The sequence below is a fragment of the Pituophis catenifer genome, unplaced genomic scaffold (genome assembly GCF_029215685.1).
Source record: "Pituophis catenifer annectens isolate HBS135680 unplaced genomic scaffold, rPitCat1.0.hap2 SCAF_1, whole genome shotgun sequence".
In the NCBI taxonomy this organism is placed as follows: Eukaryota; Metazoa; Chordata; class Lepidosauria; order Squamata; family Colubridae; genus Pituophis; species Pituophis catenifer.
This window is the reverse complement of record NW_027256881.1, coordinates 49,976,534-49,995,089: the sequence shown is the minus strand read 5'-3', so window position 1 is coordinate 49,995,089 and position 18,556 is coordinate 49,976,534. Positions and strand designations below refer to the sequence as shown.

At 37.7% G+C, this 18,556-nt stretch overlaps 1 protein-coding gene across 1 annotated transcript in view; it reads left to right on the top strand.

The window, feature by feature from the left end:
* The window catches only part of RAB3GAP2 (RAB3 GTPase activating non-catalytic protein subunit 2), a 55,845-nt gene that overhangs the window by 24,596 nt on the left and 12,693 nt on the right, over nt 1-18,556 (top strand). The window contains exons 13-26 of the mRNA XM_070932399.1: nt 1,396-1,535; nt 2,267-2,483; nt 2,847-2,990; nt 3,945-4,027; nt 6,543-6,607; nt 7,326-7,416; nt 9,291-9,418; nt 10,816-11,029; nt 11,819-11,916; nt 13,386-13,491; nt 14,217-14,368; nt 15,353-15,569; nt 16,583-16,756; nt 16,846-16,952. Of these exons, the coding sequence (XP_070788500.1) occupies nt 1,396-1,535; nt 2,267-2,483; nt 2,847-2,990; nt 3,945-4,027; nt 6,543-6,607; nt 7,326-7,416; nt 9,291-9,418; nt 10,816-11,029; nt 11,819-11,916; nt 13,386-13,491; nt 14,217-14,368; nt 15,353-15,569; nt 16,583-16,756; nt 16,846-16,952 (1,936 nt within the window). The remainder of the gene's footprint in view (nt 1-1,395; nt 1,536-2,266; nt 2,484-2,846; nt 2,991-3,944; nt 4,028-6,542; nt 6,608-7,325; nt 7,417-9,290; nt 9,419-10,815; nt 11,030-11,818; nt 11,917-13,385; nt 13,492-14,216; nt 14,369-15,352; nt 15,570-16,582; nt 16,757-16,845; nt 16,953-18,556) is intronic.

Sequence of the window (18,556 nt, the reverse complement as noted above, 5' to 3'; positions counted from 1 at the left end):
AAAAAGCCTCTTCCTGGACTCAGAAATAAACATTATCCTAAAGACAGTTGGTTTTGAGTAAAGTACATTTGGTTGGGTTCTCAAAGGCTTAAACCATTAATTAGGTTTACAGATCATAGTGTCTAAAAAAAAGCCAAAGAAGCTAGGATTATAGTTCAACAGAAATGTATGTATTGTTTGTTTTGCATGTTTTGCACCTGCCCCTATTTGATTGCCTTGGAATTCTAACCCAAACCTCCAAATTTCCATAAGCCTATAATTTGACTTTGAAAGATAACACTGCCCATAAATAGTTGCTGTTCTTTCCCAAGCAAGTCGTCAACCCTGAAACTCCAAGGTGTTTCCCAACCCAAATATAAACCAGCTGGGCCCTCTTTAGGTTTTGGGGGTTGCCAGTTGCTGAGGCAAATGCAATTACATTTATTTACAAAGAGGTAGCTGCAATGGTGAAATGTAAAATTTGTTATTACCGGTTCTGTGGGCGTGGCTTGGTGGTGGTGGTGGGTAATGTGACTGGGTGGGCGTGGCCAACTTTTTTTTTTTACTTTTAAAACCATTTTTTCTACAACCTCTTCAGCCGAAGAGGTTGTAAAAAAAATGCTTTTAAAAGCCTCTGACAATCCCAGCTGAGCCGCGGGATCATCAGAAGCTTTTTTTTTACTTTTAAAAGCATTTTTTTGGCTGAAGAGGTTGTAGAAAAATTGCTTTTAAAAATAATTTAAAAAAGCCTCTGATGATTGCGCAGGTCAGCTGCTCATGGGGGGGGGGGATTTTTGCTATCGGTTCTCCAAACCACCCTCCGCCATCGCTACCGGATCGTGTGATCCGGTCCGAACCGGGAGCATTTCACCCCTGGGTAGCTGTGATATTTCACAACAGAACTATCAACAGAAACAACCCAAAAGACATACAGCACTCTGTGCTTCATAACTGTTTTAGGTGTGATGCCACAAAAGTTCATGAAATAGTAAAATTGATTAACCTTTAAGGCACCAAATTGTGTTTTGTGAATTACCAAATATTAACAGTTATATGAACTCTTTCATATTGTGGCATGTGAAATGCAGTAAATTTTCTAAATTAGAGCTTTTCTATAATTGTTAAGGGTTCTTGAAATTTTAGTTTACTGCTAATAATTATGAAATAGTAATATTGTTAAAACTTCTGTACTTTGAAAGAATCATCCAAATACGAAATAATTGTTTGTATTGGATTGAGTGTAATACAATATACCTTGGTTGAAGAAAAGTGATTTTCTACAAAAATTAGTCCAGAATGAATTAAAATAACACACAACCATATATTTACTGATTTTGTAAAACACATTACTTTATTTAGTAATCGGGGAGCCAAATTTAGAGATTGTTTTCTAGATTTGGTTTTATTTAACTGTAGGTTTGGAATCCCAGATTCTCGTCGACATGGAGAAAGGATATGTTTGTCACCTTGTAATTCATTAGCAGCAATTACTGATGATTTTGGAAGGATTCTTCTATTGGATGTTGCAAGAGGTCTTTCTGTTCGTATGTGGAAAGGTACCTTTTAGCATCTTTTAATAAGTTGGAGGGGTTAAACAATGGTCACTTATCCATTTGAGAGAGAATTTTTATTTCAGTTTTAAGTATGAATTTAAAATAATGAATGTTGGTGTTTAAAATATCAGATATTCAGATTTACAAAAGACTGTGAAGTGTACAGATCAGCTCTGGAATAGTAACATTGCAGTGTAGTATTGAATTCTCATATACACTGCTCAAAAAAATAAAGGGAACACAAGCAGAAGACATCCGAGATCTGAATGAATGAAATAGCCTTATTAAATACTTTGTTCGTTACATATAGTAGTTTTGTGTTCCCTTTAGTTGTTTGAGCAGTGTATAAACTACTGTATGTAAAGAACAAAGTATTTAATAAGGCTATTTCATTCATTCAGATCTCGGATGTCTTCTGCTTGTGTTCCCTTTATTTTTTTGAGCAGTATATTTTGTTTATACACAGATATGATTATTATTAGCCTGAATCAATCCATTCAGGATAAAGACCTCTCAATTTGCAGACTATAGATTGTAATTTATTACAGTGGTCCAGTGGTTTTTTTAACTTCCCAGTCAAGGGCCTAAGAGAGACTGGTCTAAAGTCACCATTCTGTGTTCTATGTCTAAAGGAGGATTAAAATCTGGGTCTCCTCACTCTTAGTCCAGCAATGTAACTAGTCACTATACTCAAATACAACTAGCACCTTAACCCATTTATCCTTCACGCACAGGCTATCGTGATGCACAGGTTGGTTGGATTCAGATTGCAGAAGACCTACATGAAAGGGAATCTATGAAGATAGACTTTTCTCCACCTAGTACCCCTCAGGGACCAAGCAGAGTGGCTCAGTTCCTTGTGATTTATGCTCCTAGGAGAGGAATTTTGGAAGTATGGAGTACCCAACAAGGTCCAAGGGTTGGAGCCTTCAACGTAGGAAAACACTGCAGGTAAAACATTTTTGGTAATGGAGGAGATTTTAAAATGTAAGGCAGAATAGTCTCCAGAAAAATAATTGAAATTAAGCTCATCAAAATGTTTTCATTCAGGGTTCTATGTGCTACCTTCTGCTTTATGCAAGCATATACAAGTGCAGAAAAATTAAAGATGTGAGATAATAATTTTAAATCTGCAAGCAAACTGACAAACTATATTTACCCAGGAATTGTCCTATATAATGAGATTTGTGCAGTCTATTTATTTATGAGATTGAAATATCATTTGATATTTTAGAGCCTATAGTTTTGTACAAAAGTGTATGTTGATTGTTATGTTGTTATGTTTTATATTATATCTATCAAACCCATATTTAGGTTGCTGTATCCTGGCTATAAAATAATGGGGTTGAACAGCGTAACAAGTCAGGGTTGGCAGCCTCAGACTTATCAGATTTGCCTTGTTGATCCAGTATCAGGAACAGTAAAAACAGTTCACGTACCTTTCCATTTAGCTCTGAGGTAAGACTTCTTGAGCTTTACATTGCATAATTGAACTAAGTCAATATTATGAGATGAATTATAAAGTTTTTTTTTTTTAAAATATGCAGATATTGGATAATCTAACATACTCAGTTTCTACTTCTGAGAGATACTAGGATTTTTTTTTCTAGCAAATTCACTTGTAATAACAGCACATTCCGAAAAGCCAGATTTCCCCTCCCTTGTAATAGTATTACTATTTTAATTACTAAAACAATAGTATAGAATTACCACCATTTTGCTTTTACACCCTTTTGCTCATAATATTTCTTGAAATATGCATTTGTATTAAGTAGCACCTCTGACTTATCTAGTGAAAAGTGATATAATTTTCTCTGAATACAGATTGAACCTAGCCCTATTGGAGAGCACTATGGTGAGGGAGGTTGTCAGATGACAATTGCTTTTTAATTGGTTATTTGAAAGGGGTCTACTCCCTTTTTCAAACCTCTGGAATGAGTGTCCCCCAAGATCCGGGTGGCCCGTTCTCGTCAGCAGCCTTTGGTGAGGGAGAGTAAGGCCCCCTTGCTTCATACTGCTTGCCATGTTTTATATTTATCTTTTATTAATTTTATGTAATTTCTTTGATTGTGGCGAGCTGTCCAGATGTATTGAAAGTCAGGCAGGCACATAAGTTTAATAAATGGTCATGGTTCATTACACAGTCACATATAGAGACTGGATTCCATCTACAGATCAAATCATTATTATATGCACAACAATGTGAACTCACAGCTGCCTCATATGCATCCGTTTCTTCCTAAGGAAATGGGGGCAGCCTGACAGGTGTTTTTGATATTTCATAGCCATAGCCTGACTTGTTCAGTAATACTGACAGAGGAATCAGTGCAATGACAAATTATTATTTTTCCACCACAGTTTCATATGTACTGTTGCAGACAAATAATTGTAAACGTTTTCAATATTTTCCAGTGACAAGAAGAGTGAGCGAGCAAAGGATATGCATCTATTGAAGAAATTGGCGGCCTTGCTGAAAGCTAAGACATTAAATTTGGGTAGGTTTTGTATTTGTTCCTATTCAAGGTCATAACACTGGTGTCTTTTTAAAAGTCATGAATATGATAAAACTACAGTTTTACTTAAGGTGATTGAACCTAATTTAGTGTTGAATGAAATGCTGTGCCTCCTGTGCAAAACATATAAGCGTCAATACTTTGTGCAATTGGGCCTAATTTTGTGGTAGCCAGCATATAAATAGAATTGCAGCCTGCACGAGACACTCAGTTTTGATAACTGTTAGTCACCTTAGAATGGCACAGTGAAATGTTTATATAATCTCCCAATATGATTAGCAAATATTTAAATACTAAATCTTACAAATTACAATATTTCTAAATTGCATTTTGTTCAACATTACTTTGGCAATGCAACAGAGGAAAATCAAGTCATTGGTTATTTGATAGACTGCTTTAAATGTGTTTGTTACCATGGTAGAATGTTTTGTATATGTGTGTTTCCAGACCTTGTGCGCAATCTTGAAGAGCAACTGCACAGCTTTTTGTTGTGCACCAGTTGCAAACATTTGTGGCACATGGGTGGAAACTAATCAAGGAGAGAAGCAACTTACCAGTAGAACTAAGGAGAAATTTCCTGACAGTTAGAACAATTAATCAGTGGAACAATTTGCCACCAGACATTGTGAATGCTCCAACACTAGAAGTTTTTAAGAAGAGATTGGATAGCCATTTGTCTGAAGTGGTGTAGGGTTTCCTGCCCAAGCAGGGAGTTGGACTAGAAGACCTCCAAGGTCCCTTCCAACTCGTTATTCTATTCTATCCTATCTCTGGATCTATTTCTGGATCAAGACCCTCTGCTCATGGTCCCTCATGCCTTTGTAACCTCTCAGATGGACTACTGTAATATACCTTACATGGGGCTGCCCTTGAAGAGAAGTCTTTAGCTGTTAACCCGTTTCCCCGAAAATAAGATCCAACCAGAAAATAAGTCCTAGCATGATTTTTCAGGATGCTCGTAATATAAACCCTACCCCAAAAATAAGCCCCAGTTAAGATTATCAGCCAGATGGGTGCATTTAATACCGTATTTTCCCCAAAATAAGACCTAACCAGAAAATAGGCCCTAATCCGTCTTTTGAAGCAAAACTTAATATAAGACCTGGTCTTATTTTCGGGGAAACACAGTATATAACTTGTAAACCGCCCAGCATCATCTTATTGAGGAGGTGGCCAGTATAAAACTTTAATAAAGAAATAAAGAAATAATAAATCTGGAAGTTTTAGTTGTGTTCTAGAACAGCACATGTTACACCTTAGCTCCGTGAGTTGCATTGGTTGCCAGTCTTCTATCTAGGGTAATTAATGCAAAATTAGTCTGAGTTTCTTTCTCATGTTTCCTGCCTGCCTCCACCCATGTGCTGCACACCAAGTCTTTTTTTGTAATGGCCTGTTTTCCTTCCCTATCTGTCCAGCCTCCATATCTCCATGTTCGAGTTGGCATTCCACCAGTGCATGGTTTCTAAAACCCACCTTAAAGGGTTTTATTGTGGGGGGAAGTAGGAGGAGGGAATACACATAATCCTTGATTTACAACCATTGGTTTAGTGATCAAAGTTACAGCAGTACTGAAAAAAGTGACTTATGACCGTTTTTCACACTTAATGACTGTTGTAGCATCCCCATGATCACGTAATCAGAATTGGGATACTTGGTGGCTGGTGTGTCTTTATGACAGTTATAGTGTTCTGGGGTCCTGTGATAACTTTTTAATGATCTTCTGACAAGCAAAGTCAACAGGAAGCCAGATTCACTTTACAACTGTGTTACTAACTTAACAAATGCAGTGATTCACTTAACTGTGGCAAGGAAGTTAAACTTATTTAACTGTTTTGATTAGTAATGGAAATGTGGGCTCTATTGTGGTTTTAAGCCGAGGACTACCTGTATTATGTATGTTCGCTGCCTTGAGCGACTTATAAAATAATAAAGATGGGATAAAAATCTAATATAATAATAATATAAGTCTACATTATGGAAGTATGACTGGTATGTTGAACCATCAGTTATCAGTGAATTTCTTTCTCAAGAGTTCACTTGCCTTACTCTATTTTCTTACTTTTCTGTGCCAGTCTTTGTGGTAGTTTTGATCACAGTTCTATGGCTTCAGTGTAGTGAATCGCCCTGGAGGTTGTTGTGAAGATGGGGAAGCTAACTTCTCAAAGCAGTCAAGATGCTTGAGAAACACATTTTAACCAACCACTTGAGATAAGAGGATTAGAAGGAACACAGATTATTTTACTTGGTGTTAATCGGATTGGAGCATATCCTGACTTGTCTGCAGTGCAAACAGATGACGGTCATCTGTGACGTCCTGTGACACAACAGAAAAACCAGGAATTTTAAGTTTATACCAGTCAGAAGTAGCTGGTTGTAAGGTATTCGGCCTTAAGCAAATAATATTCTGTTCTCTGTCATTTATGAGGGGAAGAATTTGAGTATACAACCTCCTGTCTCAATGATTTTTTAAAATTATATTTGTTATCTTTCTTTCCAGATACGGTTGAGGTTGAAGTAAAGGAATTAATACTAGATGTTAAATATCCTGCTACTAAAAAACAGGTAATTAGGAAATACATTATTTGGCAGATTAATCTGCTTTATATCTGCAAATTAATGGTTGTTAACTCTCTGTTAAAATTTGTTTTGAACTCCCATTTTTATAATGGGGATAAGAATGTTTTTCTAGGAGATTTTAGCTTCAAATTCTTGTCCTCCTCGGTGCTGGCAGGAAGAAATTTGACAATATTTACCGGAGGAAAGGCAGAATATTGTACACACATTGTAATTATTTAAATTGGAAGAGAGAGTATAAGAATTGGAGCTGCTCTCTTTTCTGTCACCATGCAGATTTGATAGTGGTGGGTCTTGATTTTCTCTCCTGCTTATTATAGATTTGATTTCAGGGCTCAGCATCTACTGTATATGTGCTACCTGAAGGAGGACTGCATGACATAAAATTATTTAAAAATAATTCCAAATTGGATTTACTTACAACACAGTTTCTGTGTTTACACAGTGCATAAATCTAGCCATTTCTGTAATAAGACGTATCATAAACAAAGGACCCATTTCATTGACATTTCATATTTTTCTCTTTATAGCTCCATGTCTCCTAGGGTTTACTTTAGGAGCAGCAAAGTTTCCATCTCAAGAGATACTATAGTTAAGCAATATAGAAACAAATGATTTATATCAGTATGAAAACTGTTACTATGTTTTATTTTTAAGAATAGTAGCGTGAACTTTGAAAGTCTGTATTATATTTTACTACTGATAGGCTTTAGAAAAAATCTTGGCAAATGAGTCTTTGCCGTTCTCTTTTCTGATGAACATCACACAAACATTGATGGAGACCTTAAAAAATCAGGGTAAGTGAATATTTCTTTTCTGACTGCCTGTTATGTCACAAAAGGATATACAGAATAAAAATTCAATTATGCTCCCTTGAAAGAATATGATAGTCATTGATAATATTGCGGGTCTTGTTTCTGCTGTTACCGGGTAGGTAATTGAGTTTCATTTGAAAGAAAGAAGTACAATTCTCTAAGGAACTATACCATACTTGGGCATGTTATGGGCCACACCCGTCTCTTTGGCTATCTCTGTGTAGCCTGCGGCATTGGTGTTGGCAGGGGGATGTTGGCATTGGGAACAGAGCATTGGGGATGAGGTGGCATCGGGACAGGAGCAGTGGTGAAATGTGAAATTTGTTACTACCGGTTCTGTGGGCGTGGCTTGGTGAGGGGGGGTAATGTTACTGGGTGGGCGTGGCCAACTTTTTAAAAAAAGAAAAAACTTTTAAAAGCATTTTCTCTACCTCTTTGGCCGAAGAGGTTGTAAAAATGCTTTTAAAAGCCTCTGACAATCCCAGCTGAGCCGCGCGATCATCAGAGGCTTCTTTTTTTTACTTTTAAAAGCAATTTTTTGGCCGAAGAAAAAATGCTTTTAAAAGTAAAAAAAACAGCCTCTGATGATCGCGCAGCTCAGCTGGGCATGGTGGGGGGAGCGCAGGTATTTTTGTTACCGGTTCTCCGAACCGCCTGCCGCCATCGCTGCTGGATCAGGTGATCCAGTCTGAACCGGGAGCATTTCACCTCTGGACAGGAGCATGCATTGGCAGAGTGGTGTGGTAGGATGGTGGCAGCGACAACCCTCCACAACAGTCCCGGTTTCTCATTGGCCCTTTGGGAAAATTGATTGCCCTCTCCTGAACTATACTGTAGCATTTTGATATCCTTCTTTAGGAGAACAAGGGGATGCAGTAGCATATGACACAAACATTTTAGAATCAAATAATTCTCTCCCCTTCAAGTGTTGTTTTGACATCATTCAAAAATGGGAATTGTTCATTGGAAACACATGTAATGGGTTGTTTAAAATTAATGATTGTATCAAATATTTTCATAAGTATATCACTGGACATTTGCTTGTATTCTTCCTTTGAAGTTTATGTCCGATAAATTCATTTTAACATTCATTATTATGTTCTGCATGGCACCGTCCTTCCTTTAACGTGCGTTGAGGAGGAGCTCTAATCATCTTTATGTTCTTCCACCTCCAGTCTTGCTGTCATCCATATTTTTTCATATCAAGGTTTTTGAACTAGTAATAGAGGGAGGGAAGGTATCCAGAGTGACTATATCAGTCATCTGATTAAAGTGAGAGACCAAAGTTTCACCACAAAGGACAGTTGCACTGGCTAGAAATTCTGCCAGGGAATTTCTGGCAAACAGTTACACTTTTTAGATAAGATCCTAAAGCAGATAAAGACTGCAAGGCAGCCCAAGGATCATGATTTGGTTCTGGCTGTATAAAATAAGAAACCGAGACAACACAATTAATGATATTTATGAAGGTAAGCCCTTTCGAACACTTCTTGTTCGAAAGGCTCGAGTTGCTTCAGTAGGAAAAGGTACAATAAAAATATTAAATTTTTCAAATAAAAATCTGGAGGACTCTTAATGATTGTGGATTGAATGTTCATTTTTCAACACTGGGAGGCAAATCACTTGTTGAGATGATTTCAACTGCCTGTTTAAAGGGAAGTTGACACTTTACTTGCCTGTAGACAAAACCTATCCAGAATTTAACTTGATGAAATTATATCCTCTTGCCGGCTGTTGTACACTGAAAATACCCTACTTAGCAGGCTATTTAATGAAGTTGCAGAAAGGTTTAACAGCTCAGTTGCACATTCATTGAGACTAATGGGCATTATTTTCCTTTCTGTCACTCTGTCTAGAGATGGATTATATTGATGAAGGGCTGCTACAGTTCTGTACAAATAAACTAAAACTGCTGCAGCTTCATGAGTCAGTCAGCAATCTAAATTCTCAGAATATACAGCCTGAGACAGAGCCATCTGATAATGTAAGTATTGAGGAACTTTGATTTTATGAAAAGAAAAACACCCTTGAAATGCAGATGTGTGTATAAAAGAAAGTAGAAAAAAAAGTATAGCCCTCTTTTTAAAATAAAAATATATTTATAGTATGTAAGAGTGATATGCATTTATGGAATTTGTGAGCACAATGGAGTCTTCTTCTCCAGGCAAGAAGACAATATTTGTAAGTCAGTGTTGAACTGTGGAGTCCTTGGTGCTTTCTAAGCTTGGTTGTTTGCCTGTAGACGTTTCATTACCCAACTAGGTCATATCATTAATGTTCCCTGTAGTGCTAATCAAGTTCAGTTATAAAATCTCTGCAAGCAAAAGACCAAGCTCAGAGAGATTTCCACAGTCTTCCTGTTCCTTCTGTCTTGGATTTCTATGCACTGCACAAGGAAGCCCATTTATGCAGGTAGATCTACGGCATTGAACTCAGCTCTTTGAACTTACTGTTCTGAAATTGGAACTGACAATATTTTGCATTAAGGAGATCTTTTTCTTACGAGATCTTTTTTTTGCTTTTCACAAAATTATATGAAATAATTTGAAGTTCTTCTATGATGCTGTTTTCAGTAGCCTTCTTGAGAAAAGCTTTGACCTATGACTAGAATTAAATTAATTCTGTTAGTTCTATTAATATTCTATTAAATTAATTCTATTAGTTCTATTAATATTCTAGATTACTTCAATCTATGTATCCAGTTCAAAATAGAATGTATTTTAAATATTTCTAACATCTTTATTCATTAACTAATGAGCAGCTACATTTTTGAAATGTGAGCTATTCCAGATGTCCAAGCAAACATTTTTAGAAATATCAATAAATTCAATTGTTGTATGAAATAAATTCAGTATAAGTAAGATCCTCTCAATATTTTCCGCAATGGTACAAGGGATATTGGGAAAAATATCCTGAAACATGCAACATAACAACTACTTAGCAAAATATCTTAAATCAAAATTTACCCTGTTTCCCCTAAAATAAGACTTCTCCAGATAATAAGCCCAATCAGGCTTTTGAGTGCGTGCACTAAAATTAGCCCCCCTGAAAATAAGCCCTCCCCAAAAATAAGCCCTCTCCAAAAATATTAAACTGCATGCGCAGCTGGTCCCCACCATTTTCTCTGGTTAGGGTTAGGGAGACAGAGCTGAAATCAGGTAAGACGGCAGGAAGAGCCCCGTCTTGCTCCACGTGCCCCAAAGTAATAAGACCTCCCCGAAAATAAGGCCAAGTGCTTATTTCGGGGTTCAAAAAAATATAAGACAGGGTCTTATTTTCGGGGAAACACGGTATTTATCAGAGAAATTGTGATGAATGAATATGAAAGCAGTTTCCAGGGTAAATCAGATTTTCTCTTATTCATGTTTTATTGCTTTTAAGATCTTGGCTAAATTACTCCGGTTAGATGAACAAGAATTTACTAGGCTGCAGATGTTACTTGAGAAGTACAAACAACAGAATACCCAGCCTTCAGTACATTTTGTAGAGGATAAAGATGGAATGCTGCCTGTGAAAACTTTCTTGGATTACCTGGATTATGAAAAAGATGCAATTCATGTGAAAAAGCTAGATGACAAAGAATATGTGGCTTTAGGTATGAGCTTGGATTATTAACATAACCTTGGCTAAGAGACTTTCCACTTGGGTAATAGATTTCTTTTTTTGAATTTAGTTTGGAAGCTTTTCTGAAGAGCCCCCTGAAAACATTAATATAGGAAGTACTCTTTATGCTTTACAGAGCAGATGAAAGACTTGCTTTGATCTATGCAATGGAAATAACATTGGTTTAGTGCAATGGGAACAAGGTTGTATACAGGTAGTCCTCAATTTACTAACACAATTAGGCCTGGAATTTCCATCATAAATCATTGCATTGCAGTCATAAATTGAGCTGGAACCAATTTTTATGCTTCTTGTTTAAGTGAATCACATTATTGTTAAACGAACCCAGTTTCCCCGATATGTGTGTTTTTCTTGTTCCAAATTTGCAAAAAAGGTTGCAAATTGCTATCATGTGACAACAGGATGCTGCAGCTGATCATAAATGCAAGTCAGTTGCCAAACACCCAAATTGCGATCTTGTTATCACGGGGGAGATGCATTAATCATAAGTGGGAGAACAAATCATAAGTCACTTTTATCAAGGCTGTCATAACTTTGAACTGTTGTTAAATGAATGGCCATAAAGTGAGGACTACTTCTAAACAGGAGGAGAATGCAGAATATAAATAGCTCTCATTGATGTAATTTACTCTCACTCTGAATAGGTCTGATCTTCACCTTCTGATAGATTGCTCTGTTTTCAATCAGAAAGAATTTAATGGGTAGAACAGAGGGTTGAAGAAGTGAAAAAATGTATGATGTCTTCTATGTATATGTACAGGAGGGTTTTTTTTCTGGAAATGTTTACATGGAGAAAGTTCAATAGAAGAAATGTGTCAAACTCTGAAGTCTGCAGGATTTAGCCCCCAGATATTATTGGTGAGTGTTGCCTGTTTTATTTTTTATTGTGGTCATCAGGCCTATATTCTAATTGCTCGTTGGTTTATAGCCAATATATGGGAAATAGATGAATACGAATCAAAATTATAGCATTAAGTGGGTGGGGAAGAGAATTAAAACATGAAAGAGATGAGGAGATGGGGAGAAGACATTTATATATAGAAACAATTTGCCCATTTGTATTCCTATGTGTTTTAAAGAGTTTTGAATTTAATTGAATTAATAATTAGATTACTAAACTGCAACAAAAGGCATATGTAATAAAACCAATCTTGCTACATCTCTATCATAAAAATGGGATGCTTAACTTGTTACAGAGTTCAGTTTGGTCTATTGGTTAAGACTCCAGACTAGAAACCAGGAGACTGAGAGTTCTAGGCCTGCTTTAGGCATGAAAGCTGGCTGGAATATTTTGGCTAGTCAGTCTCTCTCAGCTCAGTCCATTTCATGGGGTTGTTGTGGGGAAAAGAGGAGGAAGAAGGAATACTGCCGTCACTATTTATAGAAATATAGAAATGTATAGAAATAGTGAAGGAAGGGTAAAAAAAATTAAAAAATATTACCTCGAAAACTGTAAGGATTTGTCCAGGCGGTTACCAGGAGTGAAGACCTAGGCACATATTTTTTAATTTACTTCCATGAAATGCTGTACTGAAATTTATCTTTTAGTTTCTGCAGTTTTCTTTCCCTGTGAAAAAAGGCTTCTCATTTTTACTTTATTCACAGGGAACTTTAGATATATTTGTGATGATTGTTTTGATCTTATTTATTGTTGCAAGATTTAAGACGGCTTGTATTTATTTCTTGTTAAACATATTTTACATTCTTTGTCCTCTTTTCAATTATTCATGCTTTGTGATTTGGAAGAAACCGTTTACTAAGGAATTCCCTTATGGTATCTTCCTTTGGAATTTAATCGAGGCATGGGAAACCAGTGAACCCTAGACCTTTGACAGGAGGATTCTTTGACAGGACACATACAACACACAATTAGTTGCCATGTAACTAAAATGAAAAAAAAAAAAGTCTTATGGATTAAAATTCTGTTGAGATTATCTACTTCGTTGAGATGTATGTGGGAAAAAATTAAAAGCAATTTTGCTTAATCAGATTAAGCAAAAATAATTGAAAACATCAGAAAAAATGTTTGCCATTTCAAAATTAGGATAACACTGTGGAATGTAAATGCCGAAGATAAGGGATTGGGGTGCCAATTAAATCATGATTAAAGTGAGAAAGAATGATTGAACAAATACACAGTGATGAAGATTTCAAACTTGAAATACTGTATATCTCTAGAGGATATTAACAATATTAATGCAGTAGTCAACAGATGAATGTTGCAGTAACTTCTCTTTCATTTAGAAAATTTTACTAAATTGATTGGAAAAGTGTTTTCCTAAATCTATTCTCACTAAACCTCCTAAATTTTCTATCTCTTTTCTTAGTCCCTTCTGCTCAGTGTGTGGCTTTCTAAGGAAAAGACTGTTCTTCAAAGAACCCAGTCATTTTGCTGCCTTCAAGCTGCGTTGTCACTTCTGAGCAGAATGACAGGTGGGAAAAGTTCAGTGAACATGCTTAATTTCTGAAAACAGGCAGTTGCCAGAGATTGAAAGCAGATATTACAGACCTAATGTTGCATGCAAATAAAAAAATTCCCATGATGTCATTGAAAAGATCTGAATATCCACATGCTGCAGAGAGTTTAAAAAATTACCTTGATGGAGATATGCAAGAGCTTTTATAAAGTAATGAAACACTTCTTAATAGAAGTGTGGAAGAGGTTCAGAGAGAGAACTCCCTAATCCATAAGGTTATAAGAAGCGGGAGGAGCTATGGCATGTTCAGACTTGCAAGATTCTGTTATTATATCCACTCCCAATAAAAATAGTTTTAGACTTCGTGTGTAATTGAAATTAACCTTGCAAGTCTGATAATCATATCTCCTCTCCTTTCTTGTCACTCCTTATTGTTAACAGATCTTGCAAATCTCCATCAAGGTCATCTCTCATACGTTCTTTCCACATGCTCAGCTAACAGACTTTGCAAATACTCCTTTGATCTTACTGTGGGTAGTTAACCCTCTCCCCCTCTACCTGAGGTCTCCAAATGTACAGATATCCTTGCCCAACCCTTTGTTTTTCAGTTTTTCTTAGTCTATCAGTAAACAAGTTTTCCTGCTCACAAGTGAATATTTGGGAATAAAATCTCTGTTATAAATGCATTTTCTAATTGTTGTTGACATCCCATATACATCTTTTTGACTTTGGTTTCTACAGATGATTCTTGGGATTCTCAGTCCATTTCCCCCTGGTGGCAGCAGATGAGAACAGCCTGTATTCAGTCTGAGAATAACGGAGCTGCTTTGGTATTTGCTCATGTTGGGCATTCAGTAACAGCACAGATAAGTGATAGTGTTGCAGAAAAAAAGGTATGTCACTTCAAATTCTGTCCTTTGGTTACATAGCCAAAAAAAAAAAAGCCTCACCCACCCCAAAATAAACAGTCAACTCTTAATACTTGCCGGTAAACATCCAATTATAAAGTATCTTGGAAAATGTACAAGTGAGGTCTCATTGTTTATTTATATAGGCAATCCTGGATGCAACTAAATTTCATATGCTGCTTACCCATTATGAATACTATCAAATGGCTATACTAAATTCTATACAGCTACTGCCAGGCCTTTGAACTTGCTGTTCAAAGAGGCTAGGATTTCTGTAATTCTCTCACTTACTCACTCACTCACAGATGCCAACAAAATTTTGGCATCTCCTGGTTTGTTTTTAGAAGAAAATTTTAACTGGCTCAGTGCTGGTGTCTTTTATCTTGCCTTGATTCATTTGTTTACATTTTGAAAGTTACAATTACTTTATGGTTTATTATTGTTAATAAGCACATTAAGTGTCAGTAGAAGAAATGTAATGTAAACAAAATACAAATGTTACTTCTTACTAAACAAAAGTTGACTGTTTTTGAATTTGCTGATGCTCTCTCTCAGCCCTTCTGTGAACACAGATAATAATACATGTATTTATGTTATCACGTCCTTTCTCCAAGGAGTTGAAGGGATGCAGATCTCCCCCTTCACCCGTTTTATTTTTAGATTAAGTAGAGCAGCACTGCCGGCTTCTTTCCATCCTCAATTTAAACTTCTGGCAATTTAATATGAAATGTGTAAATATCTTATGTGTGTTTACTGAAGGTACGTCTCTTGTTGTTTCTCATCTCTAAGGGAACCTTCTTAAAAATAGCATGTATGAATAGAGTACATATGTGCCGAACATATGACAGAAAGCTGTAATTTGTTTTCTTCTTTCATTGTTGAAGTTTGTAAATCTGGACTTTCTGCACACAATATGTAAAATGTCAGCTTGATAATATGAGAAGTTCACAAACCATTTTTTTTTATTAGTTTCCCCAAATTACAGTAGGTGCTGATACAGATTCCTGGGAAGCCCTCTCTCTTGATATAGAATACTGGAAGCTTCTCCTGAAACAGTTAGAGGATTGCCTAATACTTCAGACACTTCTGAATACTAAACTGAGCAAGAAGACAAGCCCAGCTTCTTCTTCGCAGGCTGAGCCCCTTGGGAGACTTTCTGTAAAGAAGTTGCTTGAAGGAGGAAAAGGTGACCCCACCCCACCAGGGTTGGGATGGAAATGGGTGGCGGTTAATTTCTTCTCCCGAGGTAACTGCTTGGGACTCAGACCAGGAAAATCCCCAGAGTAATGTGTGAAATGAAATAGGAAATTGCAGAAAAGAGAGGGGACTGAGACTGACTGACAGTGTATTTCCATTGAAATCCTCTTGGGGATAGTTTCATGACACGAAGAGTTTTGTTTGTGAACAGTCTGAGCTGGTTTCAACCATTTTATCCTTAATAAAGTCTAAATTCCATAACAAATAGGATTACAAATGGCTATGCACATAGAATAATAAATAGCCCACCTAAATGCCACATTGGCACATGAAGCTTAGTCTGTGTAGGATGACACACCTTCCCACCCAAAGTGATCCAATTCATTTCAGTTTTACTTCTTCCCTCATGACCTGGAATCTGGTTTCTTTTTCATATAAGAACTCTCTGGTTTGAAAGGTATAATCTTGATACAGGTTTATAGTCTCCTCAAATCCTGTAAGGCCAGCCAGCCTGAGAAGGGTTGAGTAGCATGAGAGGTAGAAGAGAAGCAGGAGAAGCTCAGAAGGCTACCAGCATTCCCGAGCTATGCTGAACCCCCCAGGCACTGTCCTTCAAACCATTTTCATTGTATGCCCATTGAAACATGCACAGAAACAGCAATCTACACTTCCAGACGCACAGGCACGGACTAGACGTTGATCAACTATTTAAAGAATCAACATTAAAATATAGTATGCTGCTTGTGAGTCAGGAAGTAGTACAGTCATCAGAGCTCTATATTTATAAATGTTTTAACTGTTCATAGACAAAATGAAATCCCCAATATAGTAGTCCCTGAGAACTAAGTGCTCCATGAATTTGTCCAATCCTGTCTCCCTATTTGTGCAGTACTCTGTCCAATGGCAGCAAATTCCATAGTTTAAGATTACAGTAGAAAGAAAGAACCATTGTTTTCTGCGTTATTTGCAAACTGATCCTAGACTGTTTTGACTTTCCTTTAGGAGGCATTGCTGACAGTGTAGCCAAATGGATTTTTAAGCAAGACCTCAGCATGTCCTTACTCAGATTAGGTCAACAGAAAAATGAAGCAGAAAGCAAGGAAGAACCACAGCAGACTGACAGCAATTTTGTAGGTGAGGATGGAGAACACCAGCTGAGTATGGAGCCCATATTAGGTAAAAAAGTAGTTTCAGGCATGTTCTTTATTTCTGTTTATTGCAGCAATGGAAAATAATAATCATCCTTTCTTAAAACATGTTCCCAGAACTACTCCGTTTAGCATATGAACAGTTTCCTTGCAGCCTGGAGATGGATGTCCTCCATGCTCATTCCTGCTGGGAGTATGTTGTACAATGGAACAAAGACCCAGAGGTAAAGGAAGCCTTTCATTTCCTTACTCCTTGTGTTTTTTATGATACGCACGATCTTACCTGAACTTTTCAGATAATGAAAGTAATTCATTATTTCTTGTTAAGGCTCTGTAGGTAGAAAATAGATAGGCTAAAAAATTGCTTCAAAATAGCCAAAAAAGCCAATGCAGTCTTTGGCTGCATCAACACAGGGATAGCTTCAAGATCACAGGAAGTGATAGTACTAATCTATATGTACTAGTTCTACATGTACTTGTGAGGCCAGACTTGGAATATTGCATCCAGTTCTTGTTGCCATGACACAAAAAAGTTGCAAAGCACTAGCAAGAATGCAGAGAAGAGCAGCAAAGATGATAAGGAGTCTGAAGGCTAAATCCTACGTTGAGTAGTTAAGGGAACTTGGTATATTTAGCCTAATAACAAAAAAAATAACCGTAGGGGCGACGTGATAGCTTCTTCCAATAGTGGAAGTACTATCATAAGGAAGAGAGGATTGATTTATTCTCCATAGCACCTTGTGCTGCCCCACTCACTCACACATACATGTCAGTGTAGTTTATGGAGGGTTTTATTGGTATTCCCCAGCAGTTCCCTTCACCTGGCTTTAGAACTGTCCCAAACGAAGCCAGCCACGAGCAAGCCCAGATTAATTCCCCAGGCAGTGGCCAGTTAGTCCATAAAACAAATAGCAAGCTGCTCAAACAAGTCCAATAAACAAACATAAAGCCCCCAGGCAAAACTAAAAGTACATCTACATTAGCTCACTGGTTATAGAAGTTCAGAGTCTCAAAAGTCAAGCAGGAAACACAGACAAAAACACGGCCACCACCCACATGCGTTGTTTCCAGCAACGCTTCCTCTGCTTGCCGTGCTAAATGGCTTCCTGGTGCAGTCTATCAAGAGGAACGGGGCCTTCTCCCAAACAATCTGGAAGACCTCAGTTTCTCTGTCCTGTGAGATCCATCAAGGAAGGCAGCTCCTCCCCCTCCTCTTCACTGGCCTGCAAGCTGTCCCCAACCGAAACCTGCAATTCTTTTTCTGCTGGCAGTTAAGGGTCAGTAATTAACTCTGTTCCTGATGTGCCAGGAATGAGCTCATTCTCCCTCGAGCCGGCCTCTGAGGAAGAGTTGCAGAAGTCATCCAAGGGAGACATCACATACCTGAGGGCAGACAAGAAGCAATGGGTGGAACCTCATGGGTGGGGTCATATCATGTGGTGGGGTCGCGCACTCGCTGTCTCCGAGCGGTGGCACACCCCGGTCCCCATAGCCCTTCTCGTTCCCCAGGCTGTTCAGACTCTCAGGGCCCGAGCCTTCGGCTGTTGTTGTGCAATGCCAGGTCCATGGTAAATAAAGCCCCCCTCATTTGCGATCTTATTCAGGAGGGGGGAGCGGATCTGGCAGGTATTACGGAGACCTGGTTGGGCCAGGAGGGGGGAGTTCCCCTAGTAGATATGTGCCCACCAGGCTTCCGTGCATTCCACCAGCCGAGAGCTCAGGGCAGGGGCAGGGGGGGTGGCGGTTATTATAAAGGAAGGTCTTGATCCAAGGGAGACCACTGTTCCACAGATAGCCGGATGTGAGTCCCTCCTTGTGAAGTGGGGAC